This window comes from Lagopus muta, chromosome 16, assembly GCF_023343835.1.
Source record: "Lagopus muta isolate bLagMut1 chromosome 16, bLagMut1 primary, whole genome shotgun sequence".
NCBI lineage: Eukaryota > Metazoa > Chordata > Aves > Galliformes > Phasianidae > Lagopus > Lagopus muta.
Genome location: NC_064448.1, coordinates 4,981,723 through 5,002,637, shown reverse-complemented (window position 1 = coordinate 5,002,637; position 20,915 = coordinate 4,981,723). Strand labels below are relative to the sequence as shown.

Genomic DNA, 20,915 nt, shown 5'->3' with positions numbered 1-20,915 from the left:
GATTACTTCTTATATAAGACTTTAAAAAAAAACACTGCACCAGACCCGCAATCCAGTCAAAGGCTCTGCAGATTCCTTCCCTTCCCATCATTGCATTTATTGACTAAAATCATTGGTTCAGCACATTACAATGCCCTGGCTCCTGAGGAGCTTCCTATTAATTTACCTACACCGAATTTCCCATGACTGCATCACTGTTCACTGTTATTCTGTTATATGTATCTCAGGTTAAGCTCCTTAGCACTCAGCCTTAGATGCACTGAAGATGTGCTGGTGCCTGCCCCTAGCAGTGTGCAGCCCTAAGGCTGAGCAATCCAGACATGAACATTATTTTTACATCCCTCCAGGGTTAACATATAGTCTTACTAAAGCACAGAGTGCACAATGTTATACTCAGGATGGATGCAGGCAGTAAAGATGCCCTTGAGGCTACTCCAAAATTCAAGCGTCCTTTGGGACTGGAAGAAGCACAGTCTGTAATCCCCCTCTGCAGGGTGTCCAATGGATTGAGAAGATCCTGAGGCTCTTTGTTTCATCCTCCCTTACCCTCACAGAACTCAAGATGGGGGAGATGAAATGAGGACCACAGCAGGAAAGAATTCAGTAGAAAATGGAGAAAAAAAACATATACTGGCTTTACCAATTCAAAATTCATGCCTAGAAAGACATGCAAGGAAGATATGAAGATCAGAGTGGCTGATTTTCCAGAAAACAGAATTGGACACAGACAGGTGAGAGGACAGCATTACGAATATCGCTGCTTGTTTTAACCATCGCCAAAACCAACCTGAGCACTGAGCAATGGAAGGAGCCTTTCTCTGAGGGCAATCCCTGCATTATGGTTCGTCCTCTAAGGATAAAACAGCCTTACCTGGCAAATGCAAGCAGCATGGAAGGTAGGGTACATTTTCCAGGTGGACTATTAAGCAAATCTTTGCCTGTTTGTGCATCTGATGATCACCCAGTATTGAAACCAGTCGTTTCAAGGATAAGCTTCTAGGAGTGCTGAAGTACCAACCAAACACGTAGTGAGGCTAACTCAGAGATGCAGGCTATATACCCAGGAACTGCTTCCATGAAACTAAACCATGCCCCCTGACTCTTCATTACCCATTCAGAGATGGGATTTACCACGCTACTTCTGGGCTTCTGGTACACGCAAGGCTCAGGCATGCGTCTCACTTAGCCTCTAGTCTGACACACAAGAAGAACAGCCAGCAGCAAAGAAAAGAAAAGAAACAACAAAAAACCAAAAAAACAGCAAGGAAGGAAAAGATACAAGTTGGAAAGATTAATGGAGAAAATCAGAGAGACATGTATTTTGGTTTTGTTTCTTTTAACTGCAGTTTGTTGGCTTTCTGAAGGAGACAGAGACTGGTGATTTTGAGAATTAAAACGGACTCCAGAAAAAAAGCATGCAAAAATCCAGTTTCACAAACATGCTGCATCACTCAGTGCCACTCCTGGACTTCCGCCTGCCTGGCCTGGGGGGAAGAGCTGAGGGGGTTCCCCAGCCAGCATTCAAAGCATGCAAACTCTGGGCAATTCGAGAAGGTGCACGCTTGCTGCCAAAAGCAGTGTCTGGGGCAGGGAAAGAGACTCCTTCAGTGCAGGTGTGAAAGTAGATCTATTTATACATAAGGAATATAATACAGAGATCTGCGTGCCCTCACGGCCATCAGATGGGTGCACTAAGGGATGCTCATTGGGAATTCTCTGAAGCCGCCTAGCAATTGTCAACTGGATGGAAACGATGAAATCACTGCTTGTACCAAACGCTCTGCTCTAGCTGTCTGTTCCCCACTGGGTCTAGAAACCATTCACAAGGTCAACGTCAACACTAAGGAGAACCCGTATCCCTACATCTGGTGGGACAGGCTGAGATTAGTCCTCTAGCTGCGTAGTAGAGGTGCTAGATAGGCAAGCCATGGCTTCCAAAGGCCACATGACTAGGCAAGGTCAATTTGCAGTGTTCAGAAAGCCAAAGGAACGGTGATCAGCTGAAGGTGGGAAGCTGGTATTTCTCATGCTACTAACTTCATATTGCTATTCAGTGCAATGCAATTTGCAAGGATTCTCTGGAGCCTGAGGAGGGATGAAGTGATAGGGAGGAAGGGGTCTCAGCACTTTTTAAAATTATTTTTGTTGTTGTTGTTAAACTTCAGTTCCTGGCTTCCTTCATTGCTGAGCAGCCGCTGGCTTGCTAGCCCCGACCAAATTCCCCATCCTCATCTCTTTTTGCTCTGCACAGTAAGCAGACAAGGAAGCCTCTGATTTCTGAGCAATGGGGAGATTCCTCCGCCTTATTTTACTCATCTAGTACCTCTATTAAGCAGAGAAGTGATCAGAACGGGTGGTAGCAGGGTAGAGGGAGAATGAGCCGTGCAGCTTTTGATTAGTTCCGTGCGACGCATTTCCCGTGGTACCTAGAGTTTCCTGAGCAGCATCCGCATAGTGACTCTCTGCACGGTTTGCTTTTACTGGAAATGAGGGGAGAGTAAAAATTAGACCCAGAAGCAAATGCCAGACAGGAAACTTTTGATTACTGACTCGGGGTTTAAAGACAGGTGATCTGAGGGCCAGGTCCATGACAGGATTGTTATGCTTGAGCATTACATTAAAAAAAAGTCACCAAGGGCATTTCTGAAATTTGTCTTGCTGAGATCAATCAATGTCATTACCAGACGTGACACATTCTGCATTGAATTGGTGGCATCAGTTCATCTGCAATTGAACGAATCCGGCAGGAAGATCTTTTTCAACTGCACTGGAAACAAAAAGCACTCTCTTCTTCCTCTAAATAGATTTTTAAAAAATACCATATTTTGATTATCTAAAGTATGGAGAGCCAAAAATTTAACTGATTTCCCCCAGCAACATCTGAAAGATTTGAATATATTAGTTTCTTTTTTCTAATACACATATATGTACCACCAAGAACACTAATTCTTCTGTGGATTATTTGCACTTTTCATACAGCTAATAGTATAAGCTTAAGCCTGGCATTAAAAAAAAAATACACAGATTAAAACAGAGGGCGGTGCAGTTCCTTATGGGAAGCCATCTGAACATCAGCGCTCAGCACTGAGTTTTGCCCACTCCTTGGACGTCCCCTGTCACTTCTGGGGAGCTCCTGGCTCTGTGGACCCATCCCAGTGCTGCCCACTGATCCCCCCACCACCACAGGGGTATTCGTGCCATGGAGCAGCCCTCTGCCTGCGGCAGGTTGACGAGGTGGCCCTGCACGCAGCCAAAGCTGATGTCCCAGCTGAGCTCATGGGCAGGCTGAGGGAGGGAAGGGCACAAAGCCCCACGCTCACATCAGCCTTGAGCTCAGCAATGGGCACAGGAGGGACGTGCAGGAATTCCTCCCGCATCCCGCGCGAGCTCAGCCCTCTCCTTGCTGAGGGCTCACAATAGGACCCCACGTCCCCAGGATGCCCCAGGAGCTCACAATGGGTCAGCATGTCCCCATGGAGTGGTGGTGCCACCAGGGGCTGAGCATCGCGGCACGGCTGTGGGGCGCTGAGCATGCAGAGCCTCAGGGTCCCTATGGAAAGATGCGGTTCCTTCTGTGCAAATAATCCGCTCCCTGAAAGGCAACTGATTATTTCCAGATTACTGTCGGTCCCAGCATGAGTCTCTGCCACCAGTTTAACAGGTTAAAGTCAGCAACCCTGGGTTGGCAAGAGCAGGGGTCCCCTGAGTCAACCAAAGGCATCCTCTAGTGCGTCCTAAAGCCTGAATCATAGCCCTGAGCAGAGCTATGGAGGTAGAGTGCATCTCAGACAGACACGTACATACACTGATAAAGAGAGAGATACGCACAGATATACATACACATTACAGAGTGGCCCAGTCCAGCGTTCACTCAACGTGATGGCCAAGATCTTGCTGAGTTCGTTAGGGCTGGGGACAAACCACCGCTGAGGACCACCAAATGGGGTTCTGGGGACAAACCACCAATGAGGTTCCTCTCATTGCCTACAGAACTTAACTCATGCTGGACAAAGTAATCTGACTTTCAGCTTCCCAGCTTCCCAGAATTTTTCTGTTTCTTCTTCTCTAATATTAACGGATTATTATGATCATCCAGGTCATTCATCCTGAATTTCCTGCCCAACAAATCTAGTCATATATGCTTTCCGATCCAAATCATTTGGAGCACACCTCTTCCACAAAAGCCTCTGCAGCCCTGGCTAACCACCCATCTGCCTTTTGAACATTACAGTCAGATGACAAAATCAAAGTGAATTTTCAACCTGACTAGGAGAGGAGCAATCAAATTTCTCCTTGCATGGCATTGGAGAGCTTGGATTTGCGATCCAGACCCTGTGAACTCAGAGGTTACCATTGGTGCAGAGCCCGAAGCAACTCCCAGTAGAGGAGGCTCTGTAAGCATTTCTTTTTTCTTTTTTCTTTTTTTTCTTTTTTTTTTTTTTAATGAAAGGAAAACAAAAATGGCAAAGAAGCCCACGGCATGTAGCAAAAGGCCAGAGTCTGTTCTGTTCCAGGCAGCCCAGCTTTGTGCCATGGGAGCTGAGCTCCTGTCCCCCGCAGCAGGTCAGCATGTGGCTGCCCTGTGCTCAGAGATGGATGCAGAAAAGCTCACGGTGGAGAACAAAACAGACATAACAGAGAGGGATCATAACCTGTTTCCTTGATGGCTGTCCCACTGTACACCAAGACCCAACCAAAGGCCACCAGAATCATTCCAGGCGACCCCAAGTCCCCACCTCACTAACCTGCTCACACCCCCACATCCTCCCAGCTCAGGCTGCCAATCTCCCAGTGCCATCTCAACAGAAATCAGCAAAGCCACAGCAGTACAGGGGGCAGAGGGCATAACTGCGAGACCCCAGGGACTGGCCAGTTCTGCACAGCACATTCCCACAAGCTGGGTCAGCATCTCCACTCCAACTTCAAATGCTGGAAGATGCAACACAGCAGAAAAGCCATTTCTGTGCTACTTGCCGTAAGGATGTCCTGGTATTCTATTGGTTATGGATATAGGAAATCAGCCACTCCTACAAAGAGCTGCAATAGGAAGAAGATCCAGCTGTGCCCAGATGGGAGACTGGACATTTTGTTACTTTGATGGAAATGGAAAGGGGAAAATGCTTCACTTGCCAAAGCAGTAACAGAGCAGTGCTGGGGTCTGCTAGGAGAAGTGACTCAGCCAGGGAGTTTTCAAACTCATGATCACCAATGACAAAGCAGAGCTAGAGATACACCATTGGGTGGAATGGCAAAGGAGATGAGAGCACTCCTGTAAGGACAGGATGACACACCAAGAATCAGTGGGGCTGCTGAAAATCTAAGCAGATGGAAGATTTGGGATGTCACTGTGAAAGCCCCAGAGACTTTTGTTTGAGAAACAGCTCATTTGGGGTCCCCTGAATATACGGGCTTCTGTGCAACATGCCTTCCTGAAGGCAAAGCAGGAGCAGGGAGAAGTGATACTGTCCTAATAAAACAGAGATGGAAAGAACTTTGACTCTGCCCTGGCAACTGAACTGAGCAATCTGCAAAGTCCTCTACTGTCACACATATGGCAGCCACAGACCCTCAGCTTTAGAATGCCTGAGTTCGAGGTTTAGCAACTTCCGTGGAAGAGCATTGTTGCAGGCAATGGACACAGGAGCAGGAAACCCTGATGAAGGAGCCATATATAGTAAGAGAAACTTTCAATAAGGACAGCAAAAGGCTGTTTTTACTTCTTTCTGTGGCATAAGGTTAAGAGAGCATTGTAGAACCTGAACAGGAAAAACCTGCAATCTCTATGAAGAAATATGCTATCATTTAACTTACTGTGCTAACTGGTGAGAATGAGGGCTGCAAGAGGACAGAGATGCCTGCAGAAGGAAGACCAGTACCTGGGACCACATGAAGGACAGTGGTCCTCACAGTTCTCCAGCTATGGAGGTGCTGGGGTTGAGCAGGGATTTCTTGTGACAACGCAGTCCCTGATACCAAGGGCAGGTGACCAAGATTTCAGCCTTCCTCTGCTCCCAGAAAGTATTTCCCTGCTTTAATCAAGTTGAATGGAGGCTGCCTTTGTTCTCACCACACCAACTGGGACCCTGAGTGGGGAAAAAAAGAGACATTCTGGCTCATTGAAACATGATCTTGGTGATTTGATTCATTTGGCAGGGAGTGGATGGAGTGCTATGGAGGTTCTGCTTGCAAAGGAAAAGCTCAAATGAAATACAGGAAAAAGAAAAAAAGAGGAGTAGGGGGAATAAAGGAAGGATGAAATTTCTTTCCTTTACTTGGCGCTGTATCTGCACAGACATCTTTGGTTGGATTTTGTGCTAGGAGAAAATTAGTTTCTGGCCTCTGATAAGCTAAAAGGTACAGCAGAAAGTTTCATCTGCAAAATGCCAGACCACTAAAAATGCATTTTCCAATATTTGCAATATTTAAGCTAAGTTTTGAGATATGGGATGGAAGACCTGAAAGCCAAGCAGATGATCTCCACAGATCATCAGTTTTGCATCCTGGTCCTTAAGAAAAAAAATAAATAAATATGGAGATTCAGTCCCAAAATTACTTCTGTTAAGAACAAGGGGAAAAAAAAAAAAGAGGGAGAAATCCCAGAATTCAATAGTTTGAGAAGGATGAAAAGTCTCCCAGAAGCATCCCAAACACCAGCCCTGTTGCTTTCCCTGGGACATATCAAGCGATAGAAACTTTCCTTCAGGTCAGATTTTTGGCTGGCCTTGGAAGGTGCTCACCACGTCCAGAGGGCACCCAGCGGAGCACGCTCTGCATGTGAAGGGAAGCAGGGCAGGGACTGAGCATCACTCAGAGAGCGAGGCAGGGCTGGGCTGTTTCTGCCATGCAGCTCAGTGCCGTGCCAGAGAGCCCTTCCGTGCCTGGGAGATGCCACCTTGGTGACATGGCAATGGCTCTGTGCTCAAAGTCACCTCCACGTTGGATGGTGGTGGCACAGACAAAGCAACACCACCATTGGCACACCTGAAGCCCCTCTTACACCATTCCAGCTACAACTCCAGCAACGAAAGGGGAAAAAAAAAGCAGCGTCAACCAAAGCCTTGCTGTCACCCCAAATGAAGGTCTGCAGCCCTACCGACTGCTGTCCCTCTGCCCCACAGCCTCACTATCCTCATAGCCACCCAGGCAGACTGCAAGGAGAGATGATTTAAGGTCCAGCATTACACGTAGATACATTGGACTGCCACAGCACAGAAAAAGCACATTAATACCTAGGATGCTTCCCTCGATGGTGCCACGACATGGTACACATACATACACACACACAGATCTACAGGTAATGCATGGGGATGGCGTGTTGGCAGTGATACAGACCTTGGCGATGGTTCGGGCTGCTGCTCTTTCCTTTAAACAGAAGCAATAGTACATTAGCATGGTGTCAGGTGGCAACAGATGTTGCTGCTTCACTGTTAAAACATAACGAAAAGACAATACCAAACAGTACAACTAAGTGGAAGTTGTGGACAGAAGAGAGGGAAAGGAGTACTTCATTCTTGGAGTTTCTGTCCTGGACAGGAGATCACTGGAGACTCACACAACCTCAGAGAAGACACATACAATGCACAGGGCTGTACAACTGCTCCCAACCCATCCTTGTGCCTATGCATGACTCAGATACCCCAGGACCGTGTGATGTGGCTGAGAAAGGAGGACATCTGTGTGCTCAGAGAGCAGCTCATTCCTTTGGAAAAGCACCTTCCCAAGTGATTTCTGCACATAGGGATAGATTGGAGTGTCTTCTGTGAGCCTGGGGTACCTGCTTTTCCCTCCTGGCCAGTAGGAAAAAACTGGGAGGGGGCATGGACCCCTGGCCCCAGGTCCTCCACCTCAGCCATCCTTTCTGTCATTGGCAAAGGCTCTGTGGAGGGAGTGGGAACCACAGTTCTTGCATGCAGTTTCCCACTGAGATCCCAAACCACTTGCACTGAAAAAAATCATGGACCTTGAGGACAAAGTGAGGTGAAGACCTGCAAAAGGCTAGGCACATCATCACAAGCCAACCTATGGCCGCACTAAAGAAGTCTCCCTTTTACTGACCAACAGCTTGGTTGCATTTCCCTGCGGTATGAGGAAAACATGTCCTGCCTTCAGCTACTCACACCTCCTTCACACCAGGCTGAAAGAACAGCCTCATCCATGCAGCTCCAGAAGAGAGTGAGCAGACAGTGAGTGTCAGCAGTGTAAAGGTCTGCATCTCCTGGTTCCTTCCAGGCACCAGCTGGCTATTGGGGGTGGGGGGACAAACTGGATTGAAGAGTCTAAAAAAAATGCCTTCATCCCCCTGCTCTGTGCTCAGCCCAGCCCCAGCCTCACACATTCACACTCAATCTGTGGTCTGACCCATCTGTGGGTCTCCAGATCCCTGCACTCTGCAGGGTCACAGCCCAGGCAGGTGCTGTCCCACCCACAACTCACCAGCTCAGCATCACCTTTCTATCCCCAGGGCTTTGCACTGCCCCTGTCACCAAATGGGGTGAACCACCTTGCTTAAAATACATGAAATGATCACTCCTGAGTGCAGACTGAAGCTGCAGGATGCCTGGGCTTATAAGGCAATTGTTGCTATCTCACCAGAGCAAATTTAGCAGGCATGAGGTGGCGATTCTGGCTGACTGATAGCCTCACCCAGAGGATAAGCAGAGCTCCGCTGAGCAGGACGATTTCCAAACAGTAGGATGCTCACAGCAATGCTGCAAGTCTGACCCACCACTGCCATGTGCTGTGCTCCAGCTCAGCAGGATCTTTGACTTTTGTAACCTGTTTATGGAGCTATGGGAATCTGGGACACAGTGCTTCAGTCAGGGGAGAGAGACCAAGGGAGCATCCTTTTGCTTTTTCTCACCACTAAATCCTGCCTGCTCTTAGGGAAAGATGGAGGGTAGGCAATGAATTAGCACATCGTGGGCCTGAACGTCCTCAGAGGGCAGTGAGGAACAGGAAGGTCAGAGGCAAACCGAGAATACCACCTTGAGCTGACCCTCTGAAAGTACCACTTTGCATTTCCAGCCAAGCACTGTAACGTTACTCCAGAGACAAATTAGGCTGAAGAAATGCATGGGCAGCATGGAAGAGGGGCAGGGAGGAGATTGCTGAGCAACCCGTGGGGATGAGCTGCCAACACCTCTCACATCTTCAAGGTTGCAGACACGCAAAAGGCAAGAATGTGGGGGAAAAAAAAAGAAAAAAAAAGAAAAAAAAATGCAGTGAAGAAGTGTGAGCTTTCCAAGCTCTCCTAACTCTGTTGCTGACCTGAATGTCAGTCCCGATTTGCTCTTCAGGTTCCTCAGGAGCTCCAGCTGGTTCAAAGGAGGGATGAGTCTACAGGAAGAGAAAAAAAGAGTGTTAACGTTTGGGCAGAGCTGACCCCAGAGCCTCCTCTCCTGGAAGCTTTGCCTGCTGTCCCCTCCTTTCACCGTATCTCAGTGCCACTGACTGCAATGGGGCAGGAACTAGCTGCTCTCAAAATGACCATAGCAGGGTGGTAGGAAAAGACTGGGACAGCAAGAGAGAGAGAAATTGTCTGCTTCCCCACACTCCTGACCATCAGAGCCTGGCAGCATTTCTGGGCAGCATGGGGGTGTTGTGGCAGCTTTGCTGGATGTCAGGTGGAGAGATGCTCCTGTGCTGGAGGCAAATGGGGAAACTCAACCCTGCTGCTCTCAGGATGTGTGAGATGTATGCAGAGAGCAGCCTGTGGGGAATGGGAGGCAGTGATCCAGGAAAGGCAGAGTGCTACTGGGTGGAGATCCCCACGTTCTCTACTGCCTGCAGATGATTTTGCCCCCAGTAGAGCCATAGCCCTGTATGATGGCTTTCTGGATCAGGAAAGAACCAGGGGCTTTCCTTTCTTTCTCAGGCTCACCCTATGACTTGCTGCAAGCCCTGTTCTGGGCTACCAGCACATGCTGCTGTAGGGCTACGTGTCATGGCTGTGCTATAGGGTGCAAAGCAAACTCAGCAGCTGCCTCCAGTGCTTTCAACAAGGATGGGGCTACAGCCCAAAGAAGCACAGCTCCCAGGAGGGGTCTGTTTATTCATACTGGGAAAGGAGCCACAGGGGCTTTGATGGAAGCAGAATCTCAAACTCCTCCAACCTACAGCTGAGGACTGGAAGGAAAGGGGAAGGAATAGGGCTGTGACAAATTTCAAGCCATTAAGAGACCAACAGGCTCACAGTTTTCCTCTAATAGGAATAGGAAAACAACACCTGGAAAAGCCTTTCCTCCGCACGCACAAATCCCACGCTCAAGAACATGGCTGATCAGCAGAACAGATTCAGTGTTCAGAAAACTGAGGCAATCAAAAAAACATTCCAATCTTAAAGATGAAGGAAAGAGTAAAAACAGGGCTGAAAATTTGGCTTTCCTCCGCAGTGCAGCTCTGCACATTTCCACCCAGAGGCGAGCATGCCCTGAGTAGGTGAATTAATGATCCTCCTCATTTGAGGTGTCAGGAAAAGGCTGACCTTTGTGCACTGGAGCAGCATGCAAGTGCTGGGCTGACACCTCTGTGCAAACCCACCACAATATTTGCAGACTGATGTCAAGACGGGAGAAGGAGGTGCATTAAAATCAAGCACAAAGTGTACTGCTAAATAAAAAGTGTATTCAGCACTTAATGCTGAGTGCACAACTATTGTTCTTTAGAATCATGGAACATCCCAAGTTGGAAGAGAGCTATGAGGACCATTGAGTCCAACTCCCCCTCCTTTATGGAGTTCTCCGCTTCAAAGAGCTCCACAGGGCAACAAACCCAATTTCTCAAGCCAGGATCACAAATGCATGGCTCTGATGCAGGTCACAGAGCTGAAGACTTCATGAGCTCATTGAATGGAAGGATTTGAGGTCCCTGTTCACTAAATAGAAAGATTCAGGATCCCCATTCACTACATGGAGGGATTCAGGGTCTCAGGAGGACCTTTCCCCTTGCATTAGCCCACAACCTGAGGTCTGCACTGTGCAGAATGTGACAATCTTGTTGGTCAGCAGAGATGCTTCCATGCAGAGCTGATGACATAAGCAACACAGAGACTCACTGCTGCTGCAGTAGGTGTGGGCACAGTGCACACGTGGTGAAGAAAAGAATGCTGTGCTGAAAAGACGATTAATAAAAATGGACACCAACCCATATAGACCCCAGATGTGATCCATAGTGACTGCTCAGCCTAACCTGCCCTTACAAAAGCAGCGTAACTGCTCTGCATTGCATCACTTCACCACAACCTCAAAGGGAAGCCTGCTGCCTCAGGGCTCTGTGTGCTTTTCTCTCTCTCCTCCAGGTCCTCGTGCCACTTGGTTAGCAAGGAAGCATGTTTTGGTGAAGGGGAGCTGGGTGAGGTCTGCATGCTCCAGGAGCACACACAGCCCATACCACCACCGGAACACTCAACTGCAACCCATCACCTCTTAGGACCACACATAAAAACACCGCACTGACTCCATTCCCCAAGCCAAAGGGAAGGTACAATTGCTTTTCCTGGTAGCACAGACAACGATCAAGCATTTAGGGACAGTGGGGACACCATGCCTCCAGCCAGGACATCACTGAGACCCCACAACATGAGGAGGGAGGGCAGCAGCACACAGCAGAGCACAGGAGCACACACACACAACACACACAGACGGTGATGATTTGTTTGAACAGCCCCAGTATGAGCAATGAGGGAGGGGGTGATGAGAAGATGGATACCATGATGAGGACTAAAACGAGTCTCCATGCTGTGCTGGAGTTCTACAAGGAGCTTATCACACTCACCATGACTTTGTCTCCAGTTTAAGTCATTCCTCCATAACAGGGAATACTTATGAGACTTATGAAATATGTTATGATAAGAGCTGGAGTGGAAGCATTCTTATTTCACTTCCAGCAGTAGAAAAATGCCCAGTCCTTAAAGCAGGGTGCTGTCCCAGACAGCACTCGATGTGCACTCAATCACACACTTTCAATCATGGATGCTATTTGCTGTAAATAAACCACACAAAGTAATAGGTGTGATTGAGTAAGGCGGCAAAACTCGCATCCGTGAAAACTGGAACCAGGTTTGCAAATCAGGCACTAAATCACATCTGTGTTAATGCACCTAGTGAGGATTTAAACTGCTCTAAGAACTGAGCTTAGCCCACAGTCTCCAAATGTAAGCCATTAATTCCACATCTTCAAATATTGCCTTTACTGCACCTTCAGGTACCCACCTCATATAAAATACGCCTATCATCTGAAAACCTGCTCTCTTCTGCAGAATCTGAGATAATATTGTTTGTAATAAATCTCACCCCAGCCACATACACGTCTGTTTGATTGGATTGAAAGGTCAGCTCTCAGAAGGAACAACGGGGACTAATAACTGCTTGGCTCCGGGTCAGTTACAGAAGGAAAAATAACTAAAACGTAATTACCCTGCTGAGATGGGACACTCCTTTTCCAAGCATCACACTGAATTACTGAGGGAAATCGTGAGCAATCACTTTGGCTTAGCACACTACATTTGATATCCCATTCTCCTTTGAAAAACAGGCACAGCCACTGCTGCGATTTTATTCTGCACTACCACCAATGTGTCCCGTGGTGCCACCAACACCACTCACACCAGCAAGGGCAGCAGACTCAGAGATACCCGGGGTGCACAGCTCCTACAACACTGAGATAACACTGATGGATGGGAAAAGAGGGCTGGGGAAAGGACAACAAACATGAGTGATGGGAGAGGAGAAATGGAAACATGAATGGGGAGGTATTCTTGTTAAGAGTTGTATGATTTGGAGGAGGTTGGTAAGACCATCAAGAAATCATCGTTAATAAAGCGAGCTTATCAAGCACTCTCCCATTCTCCTTCCTTAAATCATCATTTTGGCACAGTTTCCCAACACTTGTACAAACCAATAGCTAAAACACGTATGGAGGCACATGGAGTTAGTCAGCAGGCAGCAGGATGGACGGTCTGGTTTGGGGTTTCACTCATTCTTTTCAGAGCTTTCTGGGTTTGTTTGTTTTTTTTAGTTAAAGGCTTTGTACATTACAGTCCCAAACGAAGAACAAGGAGTGACATGACACACGGTTCAGAGTCACATGCATGTCATACCTGGAGGCACCGTACGTTTGCGTTTGCGTGCTTTTCAAGAGTTTTCACCAAAGAAAACCAAAGGGATAAGAGAAAGGAAAAAAAAATGGAGGGAGGGAGAAAAGAAACAGAACAAAGAAAATTAGCACATGAACCAAGTGCACTCTGGGAGCAGGTGAGCTGGGACCAGGCTGTGGGTGAGCATCAGTGCAGGCTGAGCTCGCTCCCTGCTCCTCACATCACTGCCATCCATGAGACAGGCTGCTGGCACCTCGCTCCCAAAGCAAACGGGCACCAAGGGGCAGGGAAAATGCAGGGGGACTCTGAGAGATCTTCAGGGAGGAATCCTCAGCCCTCAGTGCTACCAGCCAGGGGCTCCTTGGACCAGGAGGATGGCTCTAAGGAGCTCCAATGTTTACTGAAACGTGACATTTCAGTAATTATTTTTTAGTGCAAATATATGAACATAGCTGAAAACAATATCCTGTTCTCTTGAGTGATTATAGAGTAATTTTGGGGGTCTTGTTGTTGTTTCGTTTTGGTTGTTGTTGTGGTTTTCTTTTTCAATATTGGTTTTGTTTTTTTTATATAGGAGCCAGATGTATATTGCAGATTTGCTTTACCACATCTTGAATCTCAACATCCAAGCTGAGATGCTCTCAGAGTCCACCCTATTTTCCCCAGCAGAGAGAAACCAGCTCTCCTGCAGTGCTCTGAGTGATGCTCTGGGCACACGCATGCTCCTCCAATTCATGGCTACCAATTTTCCCCACCAAACAGCCCCTCTTTTCAAAGGTGCCTTGGGAAGAGATGTAAGCTCAAGTCATGGGGCTCCTGCTAGGAGGAACAAACAGCCCAACGTTGAGCAGAAAAGGTGCTAAGGCAGCAGTGACTGCAGCTCACCTCTGGCAGAGGGGATGCTGTGTCCCCCTACCCAGTTCCCAACCACAGCCTGCAGCTAAGCTGCACGCAGCAACCAACACCATGGCATTGGGCTCAGGGTGCAGCTGTTGGTGCACGCCAGCTGGCTTGGAGAAGTGGGTAGGAAGGGTAGATGGGCAAAGTGAGAGATGGAAGCGGCAGCCAGAACATACAGTTATCCCCTTTTTAAATGAGGGGACAAGTATTTTGAATGATTTCAGTTCAACACATCCAAACGAGACTCAAAAAGAAGTTCACCACTTGCTTGGTAAAAAACAAACAAAGAGCTGAAGCCATCAGGGCTCACCTCTCAGGTGATGATCAGGTTACCTGTGCACAGATAGCAATTGGAGTTTTAGGGTGAAGCTGAGAGAAGAGAGCCCCATGCCCAAGGAAGTACTGGATGCTCTTATCCTTGTGCCAAAGGGTGCCCCTGTATGTCTGGCTGCATGCTAAGTTTGGGATTTTCAAGAGCAGTATAACCATGACCAAGCCCAGTGAAGCCAATGTTGGCATTGTGTGCTCTGCAGAGGGCTTTGGGCCAGGTCCTGCTCCCCTCAGCAGCTGCTCCCAACCAACGCAGAGGTGGGACAGACAGAGTTGGATGAGTGGGTTTTAATGCTATTGGGAAACAGTTTGGTTCTGTTTCATTGAGTTGTTGTTGTTTTGTTTTTTTTTTCTTAAAGCAAAATCTTGATGTCAGTTCATAAATACCTTTAGGGAACAAACAACCAATCAGGCACACACTGGGAACGAATCCAACGACAACTTACTGACCATGACAATGTGAATTCCAACAGGCTTCTAAAATGGATTAACAGGCTGGCTAACACTTCGAACATGGACTAATGCTTGCCTTGGGAAATGCATTCGAATGGCTAAAAGGCACCAGTAACACAGAGGGATTTTGCATCAGCACCGGCACAACCCAGAGCTGGACAACAGCTCTGCACCATAAGGACTGGGAGCACAAGGAGCCCGCCCCATCGTGCCCCCCCAAAAAACCTCACAAAGCTGCAGGAATATCCAACCAACACCATCCAGACAGATCTGGGCAGTTTCAAAACACACCAGAGAGGAATGCACAGCACTGCCCAGGCAGGAAAAGGGACGGGCAGGGAAAAAAGGAGAAAAGGAAAGAGGAAAAGGAAATTGGAACCAAGGCCAAATGCACCTGGGGACGGCACCAGGGCAGCCCAGAGGGACAGAAGAGTGCTGAAAGGCAGAAGGACCATTAGAGCCTGGTGGAGCAGCACGAATTGCTGCACGCAGGGCAAGGCAGCATTTACCTAGGTCCGGGGCAGCTTGGAGTCTTCACACCTGGGCACGGCACTGTCACAACACAACGCAACTACCCCGGGCTTGGAGAAATAAAGGTGAAAAGAAGAGCACGTACATACACACAGAGATGAAAAGAAGAAAAAAAAAAATAACAGGGAAATTAAAATTGAGGCCAAAAGAAACACAAAATGAAACACAGCCAAAAAAAAAACCAAATAAACCTTGAAAGAAAAGACATATTCTGGCTATTAAGAGATGTGGAAATTTTTTTTTTTTTTTTTTAACTTAAATAAATAAAAAGTTTAAATGAATAGCAACTTAAATGAATAATAAAACTCTACATCCAGGTAACAAACATGGAAACATTGGCACCACGAGGCAGGCAGCACAAGGAGGAAGTACCTGTACATGGGGACGGTGACTGTGCGCTCGTAGTACTGCCACGTAGAGTGCAGGTCTGTGCGGGACAGGTTGGTAGCATAGAACCTCCATGCAGCCTGGGAGGAGACAGGGTGGAATGGAGATACAGGCTGAGTTTCATAAACTTCCACCAACACCAATTCTCTGCTATCTGTGGGTCTGACATTTTGCCTTCTCTTTGATGTGTGACAGATCTGGGATGCTACCATGATGCCACCAACCTATTTGGCACGTGACACATTTGGGGTGCGACCACAGTGCCAACGATTTACTTGACATGTGACACATTTGGGGTGCTACCACGATGCCACCAATCCATTTAGCATGTGATACATTCGGGGTGTGACCACAGTGCCAATGATCCATTTGGCACGTGACACACTGGGGGTACTACCACGATGCCACTGATCACAGCTAAAGATGCTGCAGGTACCAGGCACTCGCTGTCAGGAGCACTACTGCTGTGCATTGGGGAGCCACAAAATTTGGAGAGAAGGGAGCAGAGGAGTGTAAAACCACTCTTCAAGCTATCCGCCAAGGCCAGCCTTCTGTGCAGACATCTGTTAGCATGAGGAAAATGCTCCCAATTGTAACTTGGTATCAGTATAAATATTCTCTTTGGAAAAAAATATATAATTGGTGAAACAGACTGTCCCAGTGTATTTGTCTCACTGTGCTGGGCTGAGTTTCATTCCTTTTCTCCCCCAGACTTTCGCATATGCTGCATCCCTATGGCTGCCTTCCTGGCATTTGTTCTCAGACAAGCCCAGCCACCAGCTGCTGTCTCACACTTCAGACATGCAGCACCGTTTTTCTCCTCCCCTGCTCCTAGAAGTCCATTTAGACCTCAACATCAGGAGGATGCAGCCCTGAGGCTCCCAGCTCCTAACCTGAATCAGGCCTGCTGCTGGGTTGCGTCTCTTCTCAAAGTGTTTTTGCCGATGCTGCTCCTGAACCTTCAGTGCAAACCCCGAACCTAAAATGCCCTGGGGAAAAGAATGAAATTGTGCAGTTAGCAGGTGTTAGACAAGCTTTGAGAGGTTGCAGCCAGCTTTCATTCCACAGCTTTGTTCCATCTCATTTTTGCTTCAAATGCATCAGGAAAGGAGCAAGGAGCCCTCAACCAAGGCAGCCCCAAATGTGGGCTCTGTTGGTGCTTGCCACTTTGGTAAAAGCAGCTGATAAAACAGGAAACGTCCATATCATACAAGCATGCAGCAAATCACCCCTATGAGGGAAAATCAGATCCGTGCAACACTGCAATAGGGAGCAAGGTGATTTACTGAAATGGCACAGCCACCCCTAGGAACAGCAGCAGGAATATGGTTTCACTTCAATAAACATTTTCCATCTCATTTGTGAATAACTACATCCACGTTTTCCATCCTGTTTGCTCATATGCACCATGGCTGTCCACACAGAGTGGACACTTTTTTTTCTTTTCTTTTTTCTTTTTGACTCAGAAGCAGCCAAGCAGTTGAAGCCGGGTACATGAAGCCACAGGTTGGTGGTAAACAGGTAATAACTCAGCCCCCCACACTGCCCACACTCACGGCAGGGAGAGCGAAGAAGGAAACACCGATGAGTGTGAAGGTTGCAGCCAGCAGTCGCCCATTCCAAGTCTGTGGGTACTTGTCCCCATAGCCAATGGTGGTCAGAGTGATCTGCAAGAGGAGAACCCCAACCCTCAGTCACATTGCTTTCTACTGGAAATCACATAGCTTGGGTTGGAAAAGACCTTAAAGCCTTTTCAGCTCCGACCACTATCATGGACAGGCACACCTCCCATAGACCAGGCTGGACAGGGCCCATTCATGGCCATGGGCACCTCCAGGGATGGGGCCCCCACAGCTCTCTGGGCAGCAGTGCCAGAGCCACAGCACACTCTGGGTAAAGAATTTTATTTTCTGTTGCCATTTGATCCAAATCTCCTCTATTCTAGTTTAAAACCATCCACCCACACCTTGTCCTAACACTATCTCCCCATGTAAAAACTGCTCTTCATTATTTTTTAATAAGTACTGAAATAAAATAATAAAACAGTAAGTACTAAAATAAAATACTAAAATAATAACATAAAGCAATGCCACCAAAATTCCCTGAGCAGATGGCGGGGAGCAGACAAGCTTGGGGGCCATCCTGCCTTCAGCACATCTCAAAAGAAATCAAGGTTATTTGCACTCATAAGGATCTGATGCTGTTTATTGCCCATTTTCCCAGCAGTGCTTATTAGCCAGTCTCCCCTCCTACTTAAAAACTGCACATTAGCCCAACAGGCTGCTTTGTACAACCTAATTTAGAGGTATTTTTCCCCTCCTCAGAATTAATGTAATGTACCAAGAGAGGCTGGCAAGCTGTTCTGTGTGTTTTGGGGAAGGAGCTGAGAGATCTGCTGGAAACAAATAATCATTGAGCTTCAAACTGCAGCAAAAGGTGATTTTTCCTGCTTCTGTCCAAGAACCTCACAAATGGAGAATGCTGGGCCCTCCATCAAGAACTGAGGAAAAGTTTGGAGAGCCTGGGACACACAGGACAGGGAGGACTGGCACGATGGGACGTTCTTATGGAGACTTCTGCCCAAAGGACCCAAGGTCCCTCACCCTCAGCCCCAAGGACAGAGCTGTCTCCAAGGGTGGTGGAGTCCTGATGTAACTGACATGCTGTCGGAAACCTAACGCCTTCAGCCTGGAGCAAAACTGTTTTAATCAAATGGAAGCCCAATCCCAAAGCACCGTTTAATAGCACCCACTAAAAGCTTTATCAATTAGCTGCCATTTTGACAAAGCATTTAGTAAAATGCATCTACGTGGCTATTCTGTGCTGAAATACTGAGCTGAAGCAACACTCACTCCTTAATCACCGCAAAGTTGGGTTATATCTATGGAGACAACTGCAAGGATTTGGAGCCACTGAGATGAAATCAGGATACAAGCTCCTGAAACCGACAGCTGGTTTGTTCTGCTCATTTCTTAGCATGTCTGCACTCGACGTGCGAGCCGGACAATGACAAAATCTGCTCGTTTTAATGAGGCTGAAATGTCACTGTCAGATGGACAGGAGCTACACCACGTGGTGCTCCAACACCTCCTGAAATGGGGAATGAGGTGGGATGCTCTGCATGCAGCTCTCCAGCCCGGGAAGGGACAACTCTGCCCATGGCTTTCCTCATGCTGAGCTCTGATCTGGGCCGTCAGCTTTCCCCCATTGTTTATTTCCTAGTTATGTCAAATTGGGCTTTGTTTTTATTTGCTGTCATAACCAAGGGGCTTGAAAAGCAATTCACTGCCTTAGCAGCGTTTCATTCCCTTTACTGAAGAAGAGGAGCTGCTTGATCAGCCGATTCCTCCCCAAGCCTGTTATTGGGATTTGATCAGATCTGGGATTTTCATTACATGCTTTGTAATCAAGGCCAAACCAGCGCTGCAGTGCCAGAGCAGAAGAACAATAATGCAAGGAGATTAGAACGTCATTAATTCTCCCTTTGTTAATCAACTAATCCAATAATTCCCACGCACACACGGAGCAAACTGAAAGTACTGCCCTTTCTCTTTTGTCAGCAAAGATTTGCAAAGCGAGTGCTTTCAGCACTGAAGTTTTCCTGGTACTTAGAATGCATTAATTGCATGAAACATAGTCTGGTGCATTTAACAGCTCAAGTATGATGATAAATGATGGAAAGGTGACAATACCTGTCACAGTGATGACCATGAGGCCTTTATTAGACCTGCCACAATGGAGCCAAGTCCAACTGCTGATCTTCTCTTGCTGTGCTGCCCCAGGTAGCTCAACAAATGCGATCCCATCGCATCTCCTACAAGCTTTATTTAAGAAATCTAGCTAAATGGAATAGCCTGAAGCCATTTAATAAAAATGTTAACTAAGCAGTCTGTAAGCTGATTCCTCAATAAGTGATAGAAGATGGGGGGTTAATGGACATTTTATTTTAATAACCAGCAGCTGCTCTACAAAAATTACTTACCAGACCCCACCAGAGTGCATCTGCGTATGTATCAAAGTGCTCATTTTCTCCTTTCTCGGCCAAGTATACCAGGAAAGAGGCCAGGATGAGGCAGAGGAAGCCAATATACCAGGCAGTAATCAGCTCCTGCAAGATCATTAAGGGACAGAATAGAATAAATGCAATCCTGGTGTGCATCTCCGAAAGCTGAGCCGCTTTGCTTGCGGTTGGCCTCAGAGCTGAACTTGCTCTGCATCTGTGCATGTTTAGGCTTTGGGTTTCGGCTGGAGATCAGAAGTGCTGATTTTCAATGTAGTGCAGAGAAGGGACATCTGAGATGGGCCCAAGTGCTAGTGGTGCCCTGCAGCACTCGCAGGATGACCCCCCACCCTGCAGAGCACATCGCCTGAAACACTTCAGCAAGTGGAAAGGGAGCAGCTCCAGTATTTAAAGATGTGGAACAGAAATGAAAATATAATTACTTCTCCAGCCCACGCATAAGTTAAAACTGAAACACGAGCCCCCAAATCTGCTGGCTAATTGCTAACTCCATGAAATGAGCTCAGTGTGCAGGTGGTCACTGTGTTCAAGGCATTCCCTGCAAACATCCCAACATCCCTCCCATTTCTGTTCTGCTGGCTGGAGGGCTCCACAGGACCTTGCATTCCGCACATCACCACCTAGTGAGTGCCCTCTCCATCCTCCCAAGCCTGGAAGATGTTTTGGGTGGGGAACCAAACCGAGGCAATGAAAAGAGGGGCTCCACGTCCCTGCTGGGGCTCACTCACCTTGCTGTGCGCGTAAACCACGGAGCCCAACAGCTTCCAGGTGCCACCCCGCCGGTCCATGCGGATCATGCGCAGGATCTGCAGGAAGCGCAAGCTCCTGAGCGCCGAGGTGGCAAAGACGTTGCCCTGGGAGCCCGCTGCCAGCACAGCAATGGACGCGATCAGCACCATGATGTCTGCGTGAACAAAGGGCATTGAAAGCTGGAGACGTGCTGCTGGAGCACCACCAAAGGGGATGGCACTGCCACCGCCATTGGCAGCAGAAGGATGTGTGTGGAAGTGCTACTGTAATACCTGGTACCAGAGGCATACGGCAGAAGACTTAACTGGACAAAAGGAGCAGCTAGACACCCGATGGAAACATTTTGGTTTTCTTCTCCACACTCATCATTCCCAAGAAAATGTGTTCAATGTCACTTGACTGCATTCTGATCCAGGGCTAGGCTGGGCTAAGTCCTTGCTAGGCAAGGCA

At 47.7% G+C, this 20,915-nt stretch overlaps 1 protein-coding gene across 14 annotated transcripts in view; it reads right to left on the bottom strand.

The window, feature by feature from the left end:
• Nucleotides 1-20,915, bottom strand: part of KCNQ2 (potassium voltage-gated channel subfamily Q member 2) — a 61,646-nt gene that overhangs the window by 19,936 nt on the left and 20,795 nt on the right. For 4 of the 14 annotated variants that reach the window (XM_048962702.1, XM_048962697.1, XM_048962703.1 and 1 more), the window contains exons 4-10: nucleotides 20,444-20,619; nucleotides 19,677-19,802; nucleotides 17,251-17,361; nucleotides 16,588-16,683; nucleotides 15,680-15,774; nucleotides 9,268-9,336; nucleotides 7,333-7,362 (exon numbers count right to left, since the gene is read on the bottom strand). In XM_048962702.1, the coding sequence (XP_048818659.1) occupies nucleotides 7,333-7,362; nucleotides 9,268-9,336; nucleotides 15,680-15,774; nucleotides 16,588-16,683; nucleotides 17,251-17,361; nucleotides 19,677-19,802; nucleotides 20,444-20,619 (703 nt within the window). Of the gene's footprint in view, nucleotides 1-2,426; nucleotides 2,481-7,332; nucleotides 7,363-9,267; nucleotides 9,337-13,096; nucleotides 13,127-15,285; nucleotides 15,358-15,679; nucleotides 15,775-16,587; nucleotides 16,684-17,250; nucleotides 17,362-19,676; nucleotides 19,803-20,443; nucleotides 20,620-20,915 lie in introns of those variants that run through there. The other 10 variants (XM_048962701.1, XM_048962696.1, XM_048962699.1 and 7 more) reach the window with 7 other exon arrangements.